Source organism: Rhizophagus irregularis, chromosome 17, assembly GCF_026210795.1.
Source record: "Rhizophagus irregularis chromosome 17, complete sequence".
Lineage (NCBI taxonomy): Eukaryota > Fungi > Glomeromycota > Glomeromycetes > Glomerales > Glomeraceae > Rhizophagus > Rhizophagus irregularis.
Genome location: NC_089445.1, coordinates 895,803 through 912,201, shown reverse-complemented (window position 1 = coordinate 912,201; position 16,399 = coordinate 895,803). Strand labels below are relative to the sequence as shown.

The following is a 16,399-nucleotide window of genomic DNA, read 5'->3' as shown; positions in this document are numbered from 1 at the left end:
GACAAATTTATGTGTTTCCCTCTTTTGTATCTTCACCACTGCAGAACTAATAAGAAGGAAAAAAATTTTTTCTGATATATACTGCGCCGGGTGAATAGTATCGAACTATACTATGATCGTGAATTTTAATTTATTGCTTAAAGTAAGCTAATAAGACAATATTCTGTTTCATTTTTATACCATTTGCCATGTAATCCATAATTCCCATGTTTTTCATCACAAATAGGACATGGTGAGCTCTACAGTTGAGATGATGCAAAATTGTTCACGAATAAAATCTTTTAGTATATTCAAAATGTAGCTCGTTAATTTAGGTAACTGTACAACTAAGTCATTTTAATATGTACATTTTTATTTTATACAAATCTAGTTTTTACATGCAATTCATGTAATGTATAAGTACTTTCTAAAAATTATATGTATTAGCTGGAAAAAAAAAATATAAATAATTTGTTCTATTAAAGTTTTCTATATTTAATTATTTTAAAGTTGTAACCAATTGAAGAAATAGGAATTATATGTTCTTTTCATATTGATCAACTGAAGATGTTAACACAATCTGGTGAAAGAAGATACCTACATCAGGAGGATAAAATAAGCGTAGATCTACAAAATAATACACATGTGAAAAACTACGCAAATCTACACCACTCGCGATGATATACGAGTGTGAAAATTTTAGAGAAATTTTCAATAGTATAAAATAGTGTATTTTTGAAAATGACGTAGTTTTTTAGTAGTAAAAAATAATGTAGTTACCTTAACATAAAATTTTCCTCTTTATAACACCTCGTGTATTTTTCTGATATTTTCTTACAATTTTGTTGTTTTTTTTACTTACACTAAAAGTCGTACTGAATACCTTCGATATTAATCATATTTTTATTTATTTTTTTTTTGCCTACACTAAGAGTCGAACTGAATACCTCAAGATAAATTATTAATATATTAAGTCTCGTTACCTAACCACTACACTATTTATTTTTTATTTTAATTATTAACATTATATTTCATATTTATCTTAGAATAAAGACATGCTTAAACCTTCGTATTTATTTTATATGATTTTAGTATCGTGTATTTGTGCAAATTTTTAAAGTGTATTACCAAATTACCTATTTGTGCAAATTTTTACACAACTTTCTTCAGATACAAAGTTTTTAAAATATTTTTAAACTGTATTTTAACATGCAGTTTATTTAAATTACATATTTAGGCAAATTTTTAAAGTGTATAATACTGAAGCTAACTATTTATGTAAATTTTACACAACTTTTTTAGATACAAACTTATTCAAAATATTTTAAGCTACATTTTCATGTGTGGGTTATACAAAATCATGTATTTATGCAAATTTCTAAAGCGTAACACTGGTCAAATGATGAAGAATCGGTGTATTAAGAGCCAGTTAAGAATCGGGACCAATCAGGTTTCGGTTCTTAACCGGCTCTTATTTTTTTTATCATTAAATAATCAGTATCCCGATAGGCCTATTGATTCTATTATATAAGAAGCCGATAGATTCTAAACGTATATCAAATTTGATCAGCTGATAATAAGTAACAAATTGATTACCTTCCGGATTTACCCGATGACTAATAAATAAACACCCGATCTGTCATGATCTGTCATTAATTTATAAATAAGCATCGGTAAAACATCACATGTCCGATAATAATACTGATAGAACATTGATATTAGACGGTGAGAAATTTAAAGGTTTAATAATAATTATTATATATTTATTTATTTGTATATTTATAATATTCATAATATAAAACATGATTGATATTACAGTATTATTATAAATTTTAAATATGAAACTTTCTATTGATCGGTATTACTGACACATATTTCCGGGTTTCTTTTCGTCCTATTGAAAAAGAACCTTCAACAAACCGACCCAGTATACTATGTACAGGGATAATACAATCCCTGCTAAGATCATAAAATTCTTTTTTCCATAGTTCTATATTGCACAAATTTTCATCGCCATTAATTGTGCAATGAAATCTAGTCTTGTGATTTTCTGCCGGAAGGTACCACTTTACAAATGCTAGGGAATGATTTACAGAACCTTCCGGAAAATGTATAATATGTTCAAAATAAAATTGAACAATACCGGGATAAGTATCTTTAGTATTATCATGGAGAAATTGGGATAATATTTTGGCCGATGTGACGTGCCTTTTAGAATACATTGACCCAAAAACTTCGGATCCAATTTTTAGTCGTCCATAAGTGTTCACTTTTGGTAATACCGGTATAGCAGAAGGAGCAGCATGGATATCTGATAGTGCTGCGAAATCTTTTCCATAGGCATTGCGGTAATATTCAACCAACAAATCTAATACTTCTTTTGAAAGGTTGGTGTCTATCCTTTTAGGATTAAGAAAAGTACCTGGAAAAGGTTCCGAACCTGTTCCGGCCATTTCTTCCACGTTTCTAGACATTGATAAAAATTCCCGGTAATCTATTCCATTAATTTCATCATGAATTACAAGACTGCCGGTAGTTTCTTTCGGTGTAATTAGTGTGATACAAGTCGATAAATGTTGATGGTCTTGGGCGCATGAAGAAAACTGATCAAGAAGAGAGTTGAATTGAATGGTTTTTAATAATTCTGGTTCGATTCTTCTATTACTGCTATGATACGATCCTATAAATATAGACTATTTAATAAATTGATTTAATTATATTGATAAGTTCGGAAATCTGGAATTACCTAATAGACCGTTCATGCGTTCGTAACTGAAACACCAGAACGCGTATAATGGTCCATAGTCTAACGCACAATGGCAAATATGTAAGCATAAATGTAAATTCGGCGTAATTTTTTCTGCGCCGTAATTTTCTTCAATGAGCTTTGCCACTTCTAGAAGATTTTTATGAGCTTCTTCTAACCCATTCGTTGTTATAGATCTGCATACAAGAATATTGCATGCACGGACAAAATTGGCGAGTATCAATTTATCCGATTCTTGAAGCAGATCCCATGTTATGGAAGTGGCATAAATTAAGATAAAAGTCTTCCATTGATCAGCGGCGAACCTTGAAAAGCCTTCACCTGTAGCAATTTTGTAGGGAATTCTACCGATATCTGCTGGAACTTTTATTGCATTTGCCCTTTTTTGCATTGTTTCTAAATCTTTTTGTGTCAATCGGCCCTCCTCGATCCACAGTCTGGTCACGATCCACTTAGCAATACCCAAGAACAAACAATGCATTGGATCCACGTGAGAAATCGCACTGAATCAAAGTACGGAAGTCGATACATTTCTGACCACCGTACTAAAGTATTATGGACGTGACTATTTCTAGCATCTTTAGTATTGCAATTCAACCATTCTCGCGCATCCCTTCGAACCTGGTTGATATCTCTTTCGACAAACCATTCATCAATATCATCAAATCCGCCAAAATTCGGTTGATTTCGATCATCATATTGAGCCTTTTTTAAGCATCTATGACAAGCCACTCGCGCAGAGATATGACCGCAGAGTTTTCTCGCGGCTGGAATATCACATGAGCAGCATATTACTGCGGCTCGAATAGATTTTCCGGTAGAGCTTTCGTATGTTTTCGATAGTTCAATCCCATTCCATAACTCGATTAATTGATCGATGATGGGAGCTATATAATGGTTTAGTTGATGTAAACTAGGCTCATTTGGCCCCGGAATTAAAGCCATTGTCAAAATATTTGATGGCTTGAATCTTTCATTTCGAGGCAGGTTACATATTACACCATATAGAGCTCCTATACTATAAGTTGAATTATCGAATGGTTGGAACCAGTCGATATTTAACATGATGCCTAAGTGGCGGTCTGAGACATCTTTCCGGAAAAATGGTATATTTTGACGATGATCCTGAAAGGTTTTCCAGATCTTTCCGTCATAAATATCATTCAAAAATTGAGAATCGTTACGGTCCGCCCATTTTCTACATAATTTCTCAAATCCTTTTCGATTATACATTAATTGTAATTGGTGTTTTAAACTAACAGTAGGGAACGTTAAAGAAGGTCGATAGATTGTTCCGTTAGTAACCGGAACTTTCTTAGCAAGTGTAGCATTGCACTTTTTTCTTTGATTTGCCATCGGATGATCCGGAAAATCTACATAGGTACAATGAATTGTGGCTGGAACTTGGTAAGGGTCGTTAGTTGATACTTCTGTTACATTATACAATTTGCAACACTTTTCACACGATGCGAATTTGACAATATGAGCACAGACGCCAAGTTTTTTACGTGCCATATACAAAGATGTAGGAAAAGAATTGTACGTGTTTGCATCCAAAAGAACCAAAAGATATCTAAAAAATTTGACTAAAGAATCGGTAGTGACATCGGATAACTTATATCTCTCTTGATATAATAAGATCCATAAAACAATCCAATGAAAGTCTTCAGTAAAATCAATGAAGGAGGCTTCTGGATCATCACCGTATGTATTTTCCGGTGCGTCAAACCAGCCGGATGAAGATTCATTTGGTATTTCTTCGATAGGATCAAAGTCATTATCAACTTGATCGTTTTCTTCATCATCAGCATCACTAGTATCATCATCTGAAATACTTTGTTCAATAACAACAATAGGGTATGATACATTCTTGGAATTTCCACTACCGATATGTTTTCGTTTATCTTTCGATTTGGCTTTTGATGATTTCGATTTTTTGGGAAGAAACGAATAATTTTCCTCATCAACAATAGGTTCATGATGACCATCATCTGAATTATGTGATTCTATTTCCATTGGATCATTCAAGAGGTCTACCGATGTATCTTGGTTTAGGTCATCAGATGAAACTTGATTTAAATCTATAATTTCTTCAATAACTCCTCTTGGTCTAATATCCCTTTTTAAACTATGACTATTTTTTGTACGTGGATCAACCATGTTACCTTTACATTTATTGCAATGACACGGAACTTTATTTGATGTTTTCTGTTTAAAATTATAGGATTTCTTTACAAAGACAGCTTTTGTTCTTCGGTATTTTCTCGTCATTGTAAATAATAATATAAAAAAATTTTATTAAAAATGAATTTCCGGTTCTTCGATGAACGGATATATTAGTATGATTGATAATTGACATTGTTGACCATATTAGGTTACTATCAATTTATTGTATTTATTGTATTTAAATCAATATAAGTTCCTTTATTTGAATCAAAAAAAAGCTTATACTTCAATAGACTATTTCGTTATTTTCAATAGACTTATCGGCATGAAAAAAAAGGAAAAAAAAATTCAATCAAAAAAAGCTTATTTAATAGACTATTTCGTTACTTTCGACAGACCTATCGGTCCTCATATGACAAAAAAAAAATATATATAAAGACCCCTTTCTTCCCACGAACTGATTTTTTTTTCTCTGCCATATCATTATACTTTGATCTAAATCATTAAAAAAAAATCGTAATCATTACATTTAATCTAATTATAGGAAAAAAAAAATATTATTAATAATCATAATATTTTAATTGTGGAAATAAATAAAGGTATAAAAGAACGTCTTTTACCTTATTGTATTGTTTTTTTTTTATCCTTTAACAAATTTTGGTAAAAATGCGTGGAAGAAGACCTTTCAAAATTAAGAAAATAAGCTTAAGACGCTTATCTACAACAAATTTAACCTCTTACAACCATCATCAAACAAACTCAATGTCACCACATCGTCGTCACCGTTATCGTTCAAGAAGGAACAAGTCTAGACGTTCTTCTTATTCTAATTATTCAGATAGTCGTTCACCAAGTCAACAAAGAGGACGTTCGACTACAAGACATAATAGGACTAATTATTCAGATAGTCGTTCACCAAGTCAACAAGGAGGGTGTTCAACTACAAGATATAATAGGAATGATGGTATGGTTATAATATAATAATTATGTTTTTTATTTTACATATTTTGAATATAATGTCATGATTTCAATTTACAGATATCGAAGCCCTAAGCAGAGCTATCACTGCACTTACGGAAGAAGTTCGGACCCTCAAGAAATCTCAAACAAGGAACGACCTACAAGCTGAATGGCCATCAACCCCTCAGACAACACCAGTTCCAAGGAGTAGACAAAATACATCACTCACGCCAGAACCAGAAACTGGATATCGTCGACGTGCTCGGGTTTTGCTTGAAGATATGGACGAAGATCAATATAAGTTGTTCCATGTGAGTATCAAGTAACTATTGGTTATTCAGCAAAATTTTTTAATCGATATTTTTTTATAAAATTAAGGATGAGGTCGTGCAGATACTTAGCGGTCTCGATGATTCATTGCAATTGGATCATACCAAAAAATGGGTAGAAATTGCACCACACGTTTCAAAACACATCATGAAGGAGATCGCTAGAGTCTTGACCGGAAGGTTTCAATACAAAGATATAGAATTGAAATGGGTCTTACAGAATCTACACCGCCATCGTAGAGAAAGCTGGATGGTTAGCCTTGATCCGGATAAGACTAGATTTGAAAAGAAGAGAAAAGGAACGAATTCTTCGAAGAAAAGATGTAAGTACTGAAGACATCCGAAATATGAAATTAAAATCCTTGATCTTGTTCCTTTCTATCCTAATCACTAATATCTGATTGCAATAGAAAAAAGAGCGACGTCAGAAAGGCATCGAGCATATGTTCAATATTAATGATGCCTCGCTTAAAGAATTTCAACCGTCATCATTATCTTGGGAAGAATTCAAGGAAGACTGTGAAACCATATTTAATGAAGGAGGATTCCACAGTGATGAAGTTTCTGAAACTGATGAAGAGCTCACCAAAAAAGAAATCGAAGATCATGTTCGTCCTAAGAATAAAATTGAAACGGATAAACATGTTCTTCATGTTTATGACAAGCCCTGGAGGTCACGTCGTGTAAGTATCAAATAAAACAATTGTATAGTTATTGTATACATTTGCTTATTATCTCTTTTTCATTTTTATAGGGACGTAAATTACTTCGCTTGGCTGACCGAGTTGGTGAGAAAATAAGTCATGTAAAACTTTCACGACATCGTTGGTATGATGATAAAACGTGGATCGACGAGTCAAAACCGCCTGAAGGTGCCCCTGATTGGTCGATATCACAGTCGTACGGATCCGACGTACAACCACAAGATGAGATCGATAATATCGATAATATTAATGATGAACCTAACGAACTTGATGAACAGGTTTAATTAATGCATTAATGCAATGTTAGATTTAAAAAAGCACGTATATTAATAATAATTTGTAGTTTATATTTTTATTACGCAAGAATGATTTGTAGTTTATTTCTATATAACAACGATTAAATATAGCAAGCAAATGTATTACTGTAAAATTGATTAGTATATTGCTATATAATATATTGCAACGAATAGTAATAAATTGATTAAAACAATTTGAAATATCGTGATTTCAATTACTGCCCGGCGTGTATTGTATCGTTTAACGATACTTTATGATAACCCAAATAAATACTTAAATATTATATAAATATAAGTAAAATATCAGAAATCCGATATTAACATAATATTTATCCGATTTGCACCTTATAGTTTATTAAAACTTCAAAAGATTCAGTTATTAATTTGGTAAATATTGGGCGTTTATTTGTAAAATAACAGAAACCCGATTCTTCACCAATAGAAATCCAATACTTATGAAGTATTTATGCCCGGTTGTATCCAGAAATGCAACAAGAACCTGAGCCCAATCGGGAATAAGTATCGGGATTGTATAATATATATATCTGTGAAGAATTAGTGAAGAATCGGGTACCTGAATTTTCTCTGATATGTTGTCATTCGACCAGTGTAAATTACTGAAACTACCTACTTGCGTAGAATTTACGAAACTTTTTAAGATACAAAATCAATAAAGTATTTTTCAAATTATTTTTATGTGTAGATTACTTAAAATCGAATATTTAAGAAATTATTTCAGAATGTAAAACTTCGAAACTACTTATTCATGAATAATTTATGGCACTTTTTAAGATATGCCTTATTAAATAACTATGTTTCAAGTGTAATTTATGCAAAACCGTATATTTATAGATTTTTACGGGGTGTAAATTTCCAGAGATTATACATATTTGACAACTTTACGCTAATATTCGCCTCATATAATCTCCTGATGTAATTTATTGGCTTTCTTTATAATTGAACCTATTACTCATGCAAAAAAAAGTTTTTCTTTTATTTTTACTCAGAAAAAAAAATATTTCTTTACATTTCTTTTTTTTTATTTTATTTACTTAATGATCTATTATTCTTTTTTTGTAATCCAGAAATGGATATGTAAAAATCCACCCTCATATTTATTACTCTTTACATTCTTTTCTTATCAGGGTTTCCATTCAATAATTACTTGTTTCATTTATATTGCGAGTTTCTTTGTGAATAAATTTTAAAATTTTCCTTCCGATAAAGAGGATTTTCTTCTTCTGTATCTATATTATCAAGATTGGTCACCACTGAAGTTACTTTATTTCCATGATAGAATTTGGTTCCCCAATTTGTATCACTGAAGACCTGCGCTAGCTTACTTGATGCATCTGGCCCCCAAAGATGCACTTATAAACATGAGATTTGTTAGAATAGTGATGAATATTCCCACCAAATGTAGCAAAAAACTGACTTTCAGTGCAGACCACAGTGACCTTTAATCCAATTTTGGTAAAGTGACAAGGAAGTTGGCAATGAATTAAAAAACTAGTTAAATTCATTTATAAAAATTTTGGAAGCTTGTAAAAGCCTATGCGAGAAGAATTATATCAGCGTATAATTGCTTTATACTGACTTAAACCTCACTTAGATTTAAATGTCTTTTTACATATAGAGCATTGTATCTTTGGTAAAACTTATGGCGAAATTGGAGTAGGAGGTAATATATAAGCCATTGTACCTGAAAAATTCAATATTAACCCAAATAAAATAAATTATATAAAATTTTTTAACGAGTTCTTTCTTTTTTTATTGATATGCATATATTCAAAAAAAAACCTACTTGTTAATCTGGAAGATAAATATTTTGGTGAAATATGAGAAATGGGTTTTTTGTAGGAGAAATGGGTTTTTTTACACGACTATGTTTTGTCTAATAATTTTGGTTTGTGACAAACTTCAGTTGGTCATTTAGTCAGCATCATCTGATTTTCTAGTGTTACAGTACAATTCTGAGCACGATCTGTTCAGGAAAATCTTTATTTTAACCTAATAATTTCAGGATAGACAAATCCGCCGATATGCAAATATAAATAAATTTGGTACATTTATTGACAAATATTTGGCTTATAGATGGGCAGATGGCTCAACATCAGAATGGTTTTATAAAGTATTTGGCATAAATATAGTTAAAATTAGAACAAATCAATTCAAATTTCGTGCCAAAGTATATTGTATATTTTAATATATATTCGGTACAAAAACTATTTACTGGGCGCTAATTTATCACATAACTAATTATCACATTTTGGGTCAAAAAAATGTAATTTTGTCACACATAAACTTGCATATTTTGATCGGGTCAAAAAAGTAGCACGAGAAGGGTCAAAAAGGTAAATTTTTGCCTCTGGAACATGCGAAAACTAATAACAACATTGTTACATCCAAAAAAAGGTTTTATTAAATTGAAGGTTGAACTAAAATACTGTAAATATATAACTGATAATATATAAAAGTATCATTTTATTAAATTATTTTATTAAATTATACTAAAGGTTGAACTAAAATACTGTAAATATATAACTGATAATATATAAAAAAATACAATAAATGAATAGGCTAGTAGTATGATATATATTATATATTGATTTTTCTTCCGTTTACCGGTGGCTTAACCATATTCCCACTAGAAGGATCCATGGAACCTAAATGTTTACCCTTATTATCATAAACTTCAATATCATTATGAGTAAAATCCCATTCAAGATATTGTTTATTTTTTCCTGTTCCTCTAGTTTTAGTTTGACCACGAAAAGAATTCAAACCTTTCCATACTGGACTTGAACCAGGTCCTTTAATTGTTGGTTCTTTAAGTATTGGATTTTTAAGTATTGGACCTAATTTAGGCAATTTTATTTTTGGAAATCGTCTTGAAAGTGCGTCATTTTCCGTAGGAGCCCTACCATCTATGCATCGACCAAATCCAATTGGACAAGCTTCTTGATCATAATTTAGAGGAACGGCGAAGGTTATGGTGGTAAAAACAAGTATTAAGATAAGAATCTTTTCGATAAAATTATTCATCTTTAATTTCAGTTGTTAAAAAGTAAATTTTATAAGAATAAAATTATACAGCTTTTGAGAATTAGAATGTGTATTTATTAAAAAACGCAAATAAAAGTATACAGCTTTTGAGAATTAGAATGTGTATTTATTAAAAAACGCAAATAAAAGTATACAACTTTTAAGAATTAGAATGTGTATTTATTAAAAAACGCAAATAAAAGTATACAACTTTTAAGAATTAGAATATGTATTTATTAGAAAACGCAAATAAAAGTATACAACTTTTGAGGATTAGAACAATGTGTATTTTTTAAAAAACAAATAAAATTATATAAATTTTGAGAATTAGAACAACGTGTATTTATTAAAAAACGCAAGATTGATGAACAGTTTCAAAATTGCAAATAAAAATTATTGTCCAATTATTTTAGTCTTTAAAAGTAATAAAATCAATCTTGTGCAAAATTTGATTTTAAATTTGAAACGCCGTTCTGATCAAAAATTCAGGGTAATTTGCCGATCTAAATTTTCTAACTATAGATCAACTGCAGATGCGCTAAAAAAAAATCTTTAATTACCGTAATTCCTTATTAGGATAGAGCGTTTATATCTATCTTTAAGCATAATTTTTCATGATGAATTTCTAAATCAATGTCTCGGTACGACTTCTTTATTAAGCCAAATTTTTAACGGAGTTACAATATATGCATTTTTATTTGATACGGATATTATTTATAGTGACAGTATTAATCTTAATAGTTCGGCACTCTGTCCTTTATGCAATAGAGATCATAAAGAAAAATCTATATGGAATAACATAAATGATGAATGGGGTTCTGGTGAATACTATAGAGAACGAACTTATCGTCTCAAGTATACATGTGACCCTAAACTATTTTAAAAAAAGTAGTTTCGGAAATAATTTCGGTTTCAAAAATTTTTAATATAAAAAATATATAAAAATAATTATATTATTTAAGCCCCGGCAGTGATGAGTTTTGGACACAATTTTTAAATTTAAGGTTTTGAACAAGGTTTTTGGACATAAGAGAATTGTCCAAAACCCTGTCCAAAACTGTCCAATTGCCCAACACTGAATTTTTAAGGGATAGATCGGCACTCAATCGGAAAAATGATCGGCAAGTTATAATTAATTTTACGGCGGGCTTTATAATTAAGGGATAGATCGGCACTCAATCGGTAAATTATAATTAATTTTACGGGCTTTATAATTAATAAAAAAATTTTTTTTAGAATCTCTCGTTCCTCACTAACAAACTTTCCCAATAAACAAAAAAAACAGCATACAATAACTTTTTTGACCAAGGAAGGTATTTACTAAACTCATATTATAGCATATATGCGTGACAAAATATAAGAAAATACAAGAATGTAAACTCTAAAAAACAAAATAAAGTCTTAAAAAATTAAATAAAAACTAAATACAACTTAGTTTGGGTCAAAATCGTTTAAAAAAATTTTGTTTAATACTCAAAAATTTGGAACTTTTTGGCCGGAATCTGGCGTTCTTCTATAGTAAAGTCAGTAACATGAAACTTTAGCGACTTCAAACTTTGGCTAGGATTGACACTATTCATTGCTATATTCAGATTTTTACCGATAATTTGCGATGATTGGCATTATTAAATTTCAATGTATTTTGGCTTGAAAAATTCAAATAACTTCAAATATAATTTCGGGTACTATTAAATTAATTTCGGATTTTATAAAAACAGTTTCGGTTTCAGGAGTTTCGGTTTCGGGCCATTAAGAGAGGTAGTTTCGGGTCACATCTCTAATTCCGACCATAAATTTCCAAAAATTTGAATATTAAACAAAATTTTTTTAAACGATTTTGACCCAAACTAAGTTGTATTTAGTTTTTATTTAATTTTTTAAGACTTTATTTTGTTTTTTAGAGTTTACATTCTTGTATTTTCTTATATTTTGTCACGCATATATGCTATAATATGAGTTTAGTAAATACCTTCCTTGGTCAAAAAAGTTATTGTATGCTGTTTTTTTTGTTTATTGGGAAAGTTTGTTAGTGAGGAACGAGAGATTCTAAAAAAAAATTTTTTATTAATTATAAAGCCCGTAAAATTAATTATAATTTACCGATTGAGTGCCGATCTATCTCTTAATTATAAAGCCCGCCGTAAAATTAATTATAACTTGCCGATCATTTTTCCGATTGAGTGCCGATCTATCCCTTAAAAATTCAGTGTTGGGCAATTGGACAGGGTTTTGGACAATTCTCTTATGTCCAAAAACCTTGTTCAAAACCTTAAATTTAAAAATTGTGTCCAAAACTCATCACTGCCGGGGCTTAAATAATATAATTATTTTTATATATTTTTTATATTAAAAATTTTTGAAACCGAAATTATTTCCGAAACTACTTTTTTTAAAATAGTTTAGGGTCACATGTATACTTGAGACGATAAGTTCGTTCTCTATAGTATTCACCAGAACCCCATTCATCATTTATGTTATTCCATATAGATTTTTCTTTATGATCTCTATTGCATAAAGGACAGAGTGCCGAACTATTAAGATTAATACTGTCACTATAAATAATATCCGTATCAAATAAAAATGCATATATTGTAACTCCGTTAAAAATTTGGCTTAATAAAGAAGTCGTACCGAGACATTGATTTAGAAATTCATCATGAAAAATTATGCTTAAAGATAGATATAAACGCTCTATCCTAATAAGGAATTACGGTAATTAAAGATTTTTTTTTTAGCGCATCTGCAGTTGATCTATAGTTAGAAAATTTAGATCGGCAAATTACCCTGAATTTTTGATCAGAACGGCGTTTCAAATTTAAAATCAAATTTTGCACAAGATTGATTTTATTACTTTTAAAGACTAAAATAATTGGACAATAATTTTTATTTGCAATTTTGAAACTGTTCATCAATCTTGCGTTTTTTAATAAATACACGTTGTTCTAATTCTCAAAATTTATATAATTTTATTTGTTTTTTAAAAAATACACATTGTTCTAATCCTCAAAAGTTGTATACTTTTATTTGCGTTTTCTAATAAATACATATTCTAATTCTTAAAAGTTGTATACTTTTATTTGCGTTTTTTAATAAATACACATTCTAATTCTTAAAAGTTGTATACTTTTATTTGCGTTTTTTAATAAATACACATTCTAATTCTCAAAAGCTGTATACTTTTATTTGCGTTTTTTAATAAATACACATTTCTAATTCTCAAAAGCTGTATAATTTTATTCTTATAAAATTTACTTTTTAACAACTGAAATTAAAGATGAATAATTTTATCGAAAAGATTCTTATCTTAATACTTGTTTTTACCACCATAACCTTCGCCGTTCCTCTAAATTATGATCAAGAAGCTTGTCCAATTGGATTTGGTCGATGCATAGATGGTAGGGCTCCTACGGAAAATGACGCACTTTCAAGACGATTTCCAAAAATAAAATTGCCTAAATTAGGTCCAATACTTAAAAATCCAATACTTAAAGAACCAACAATTAAAGGACCTGGTTCAAGTCCAGTATGGAAAGGTTTGAATTCTTTTCGTGGTCAAACTAAAACTAGAGGAACAGGAAAAAATAAACAATATCTTGAATGGGATTTTACTCATAATGATATTGAAGTTTATGATAATAAGGGTAAACATTTAGGTTCCATGGATCCTTCTAGTGGGAATATGGTTAAGCCACCGGTAAACGGAAGAAAAATCAATATATAATATATATCATACTACTAGCCTATTCATTTGTATTTTTTATATATTATCAGTTATATATTTACAGTATTTTAGTTCAACCTTTAGTATAATTTAATAAAATAATTTAATAAAATGATACTTTTATATATTATCAGTTATATATTTACAGTATTTTAGTTCAACCTTCAATTTAATAAAACCTTTTTTTGGATGTAACAATGTTGTTATTAGTTTTCGCATGTTCCAGAGGCAAAAATTTACCTTTTTGACCCTTCTCGTGCTACTTTTTTGACCCGATCAAAATATGCAAGTTTATGTGTGACAAAATTACATTTTTTTGACCCAAAATGTGATAATTAGTTATGTGATAAATTAGCGATGACCAACAAAAAGATTTTTTTTTTAAATACACTACTAAAAAAGACTTATTACAATTTCTTACAATAGAAATTATAATTTGCGATATTTTAAAAATTATTACATATTTATTACATCTATAAAATAAGTAATAAGAAAAAAAATATCGTATCAGGAATCAGGATAGTAAGTGTAAGGATTGGAATCGATTCAATCGAAAATCGAAACCCGAGAATCGATTTAAGAATCGATTAATCGTTTCTCAGTAATTTTACAAAAAAATCATTTTTTAAACATTTTCGTGATGCAACGCTTTCGATGATCCTGGCGGCACAAAATTTTAGGTGGATTTTAACTAAATACTAAAATAATCTTTATTGTAAAATTTGAAAATTTTTGATTAAAAAGTAAAATGATTTATTTTTGCACTGAATAAAAACCCTGAAAATTTATTAGCTAAAGTAATTATTATATAAAAGTCAAAATTTGTTATCATAATAATAAAAAATATATGCATAAAGACATTTTTGGCCCGCATTATAGAATTATATTTAATTCTGGCCAAAAGATGATCCAGGCCCCTGAACTCGAAATTATCACTTTATAATAAAAAATTTTTTAACTTGATTGGATAATATTTGATTAAATACTCAATTGTCTAATTGTCCAATATCCAATTATTATTGGTCAAAAAGCCATCACAATTGTTAAACTTTTTCAATTTTTTTGTTAATTCTGGGATTTTTTTTTCATTATAGCATGGTTATAGAAACAGCAAGATCATATTTGCTATGCCAAAATATAAAAAAATTTGATTTATTGGGAATTTGATTTTAAGATTCAATTAATTAATTCTATTAGATATTATTTGATTTTTGATTAAATTGATTTTAGTCAAATCGATTCCAATTCCTAAGTAAGTGACAGGATAATGAATGTCAGAAATAATGTGGTTATGGGATTCTAAAGTTTCAGGATTATAATTTATCAGAATTGTGACAGGTTTATATTGTAGCGGGATACTGATTATCAGAATTTTGAACAGCTTCCCAGAAATGCTCATAATAGCAAAGACAAAAACTTCGTTATGTGAGACCAGTGTTTAGAAATGACCAAGTTATTTGACCATTCAAAGGATTTGCCTAATCCTTTGTCATAATCATAAATCATTTGGAATTTGTCATTTGAGTTATTTGTGAAATGACAAATGCCAAATAATTTATGATTATGACAAATGATCCCAATCATTTGTCATTTGATCATTTGTCATTATAATACTGAAAGATTATTGGACAATTCCTAATCACGGAATTATGTAATTTGTGAAAAATACTAAGTAAACAGTTCTTTAAATGTTTTTTTCATAAGTCATTTTTGCATAACTATTATATATAATATCATTAGATTGATTTAAATTTGTTGTTACAGTATTATTCTTCACCACTCCATACAAATTTAGAGATAAGTCAATAAAAAAATTACATTAAAATATCAAATTTTAAAAAGTAATTTCAGCTAAATAATCCAAATTTTGACTTGTATTTTGCATTTTTTCTTTATAGAATAATTTTTTAATTTTAGTTTCACAGGTAAAACGCTGACCAATCGGGTACCTACCCAATTGGTAACTTTTTTTTTAATCGGTCACCTGATTTATTCAATAGTTAGAAATTGGTGTACACTTCAATCAGATATCAATCAGGTTAATACCCGATTGATAACTATCATTTAGTTTAAATTTACTGATTGATTTCTATTGTTTTAATTAAACTATTGATAAACTATTTTTCTTTAACTAAAATTAAACTATTTTATACTATTGAAATTTACACTAACATTTTTTTCAAACATTTACTTTTGAAACTTTTTTTTTTTTAGGAAATTGGTTCCAATTTGGATACCAGAATCCCACAAAAGTTTCAAACATTTTACTTTTGAAACTTTATTAAACTAAAAAAACCATTTATTTGAAGATATTAAAAATGATTTTTAACATTTTTTTTAACATTTTATTGTAGGGAATCAGCTATAATGAATCCCATAGGTGAGTTTTAAAAAATAATTTTTTGAAATTCCTTTTTTTTAATTATTCAATT

General features: G+C 29.1%; 4 protein-coding genes across 4 annotated transcripts; 1 reads left to right on the top strand and 3 right to left on the bottom strand.

Moving 5' to 3' along the window:
* Positions 1 to 2,013: 2,013 nt before the first annotated feature.
* OCT59_008938 (uncharacterized protein) lies at positions 2,014 to 2,453 on the bottom strand (the record flags this gene model as incomplete). Its single annotated transcript, XM_066133207.1, has 2 exons — positions 2,014 to 2,045; positions 2,123 to 2,453. The coding sequence occupies 2 exons, from the start codon at positions 2,451 to 2,453 to the stop codon at positions 2,014 to 2,016; spliced, it is 363 nt and encodes a 120-aa protein (XP_065999672.1).
* A 1,710-nt stretch (positions 2,454 to 4,163) lies between these two features.
* Positions 4,164 to 5,017, bottom strand: OCT59_008937 (uncharacterized protein; the record flags this gene model as incomplete). The annotated part of the gene is made up of 2 exons (XM_066133206.1): positions 4,164 to 4,176; positions 4,290 to 5,017. The coding sequence occupies 2 exons, from the start codon at positions 5,015 to 5,017 to the stop codon at positions 4,164 to 4,166; spliced, it is 741 nt and encodes a 246-aa protein (XP_065999671.1).
* Positions 5,018 to 9,799: 4,782 nt separating this feature from the next.
* Positions 9,800 to 10,246, bottom strand: OCT59_008936 (uncharacterized protein; the record flags this gene model as incomplete). The annotated part of the gene is made up of 1 exon (XM_025331325.2): positions 9,800 to 10,246. The coding sequence occupies one exon, from the start codon at positions 10,244 to 10,246 to the stop codon at positions 9,800 to 9,802; it is 447 nt and encodes a 148-aa protein (XP_025189481.2).
* Positions 10,247 to 13,520: 3,274 nt separating this feature from the next.
* OCT59_008935 (uncharacterized protein) lies at positions 13,521 to 13,967 on the top strand (the record flags this gene model as incomplete). Its single annotated transcript, XM_066133205.1, has 1 exon — positions 13,521 to 13,967. The coding sequence occupies one exon, from the start codon at positions 13,521 to 13,523 to the stop codon at positions 13,965 to 13,967; it is 447 nt and encodes a 148-aa protein (XP_065999670.1).
* Positions 13,968 to 16,399: the final 2,432 nt, after the last annotated feature.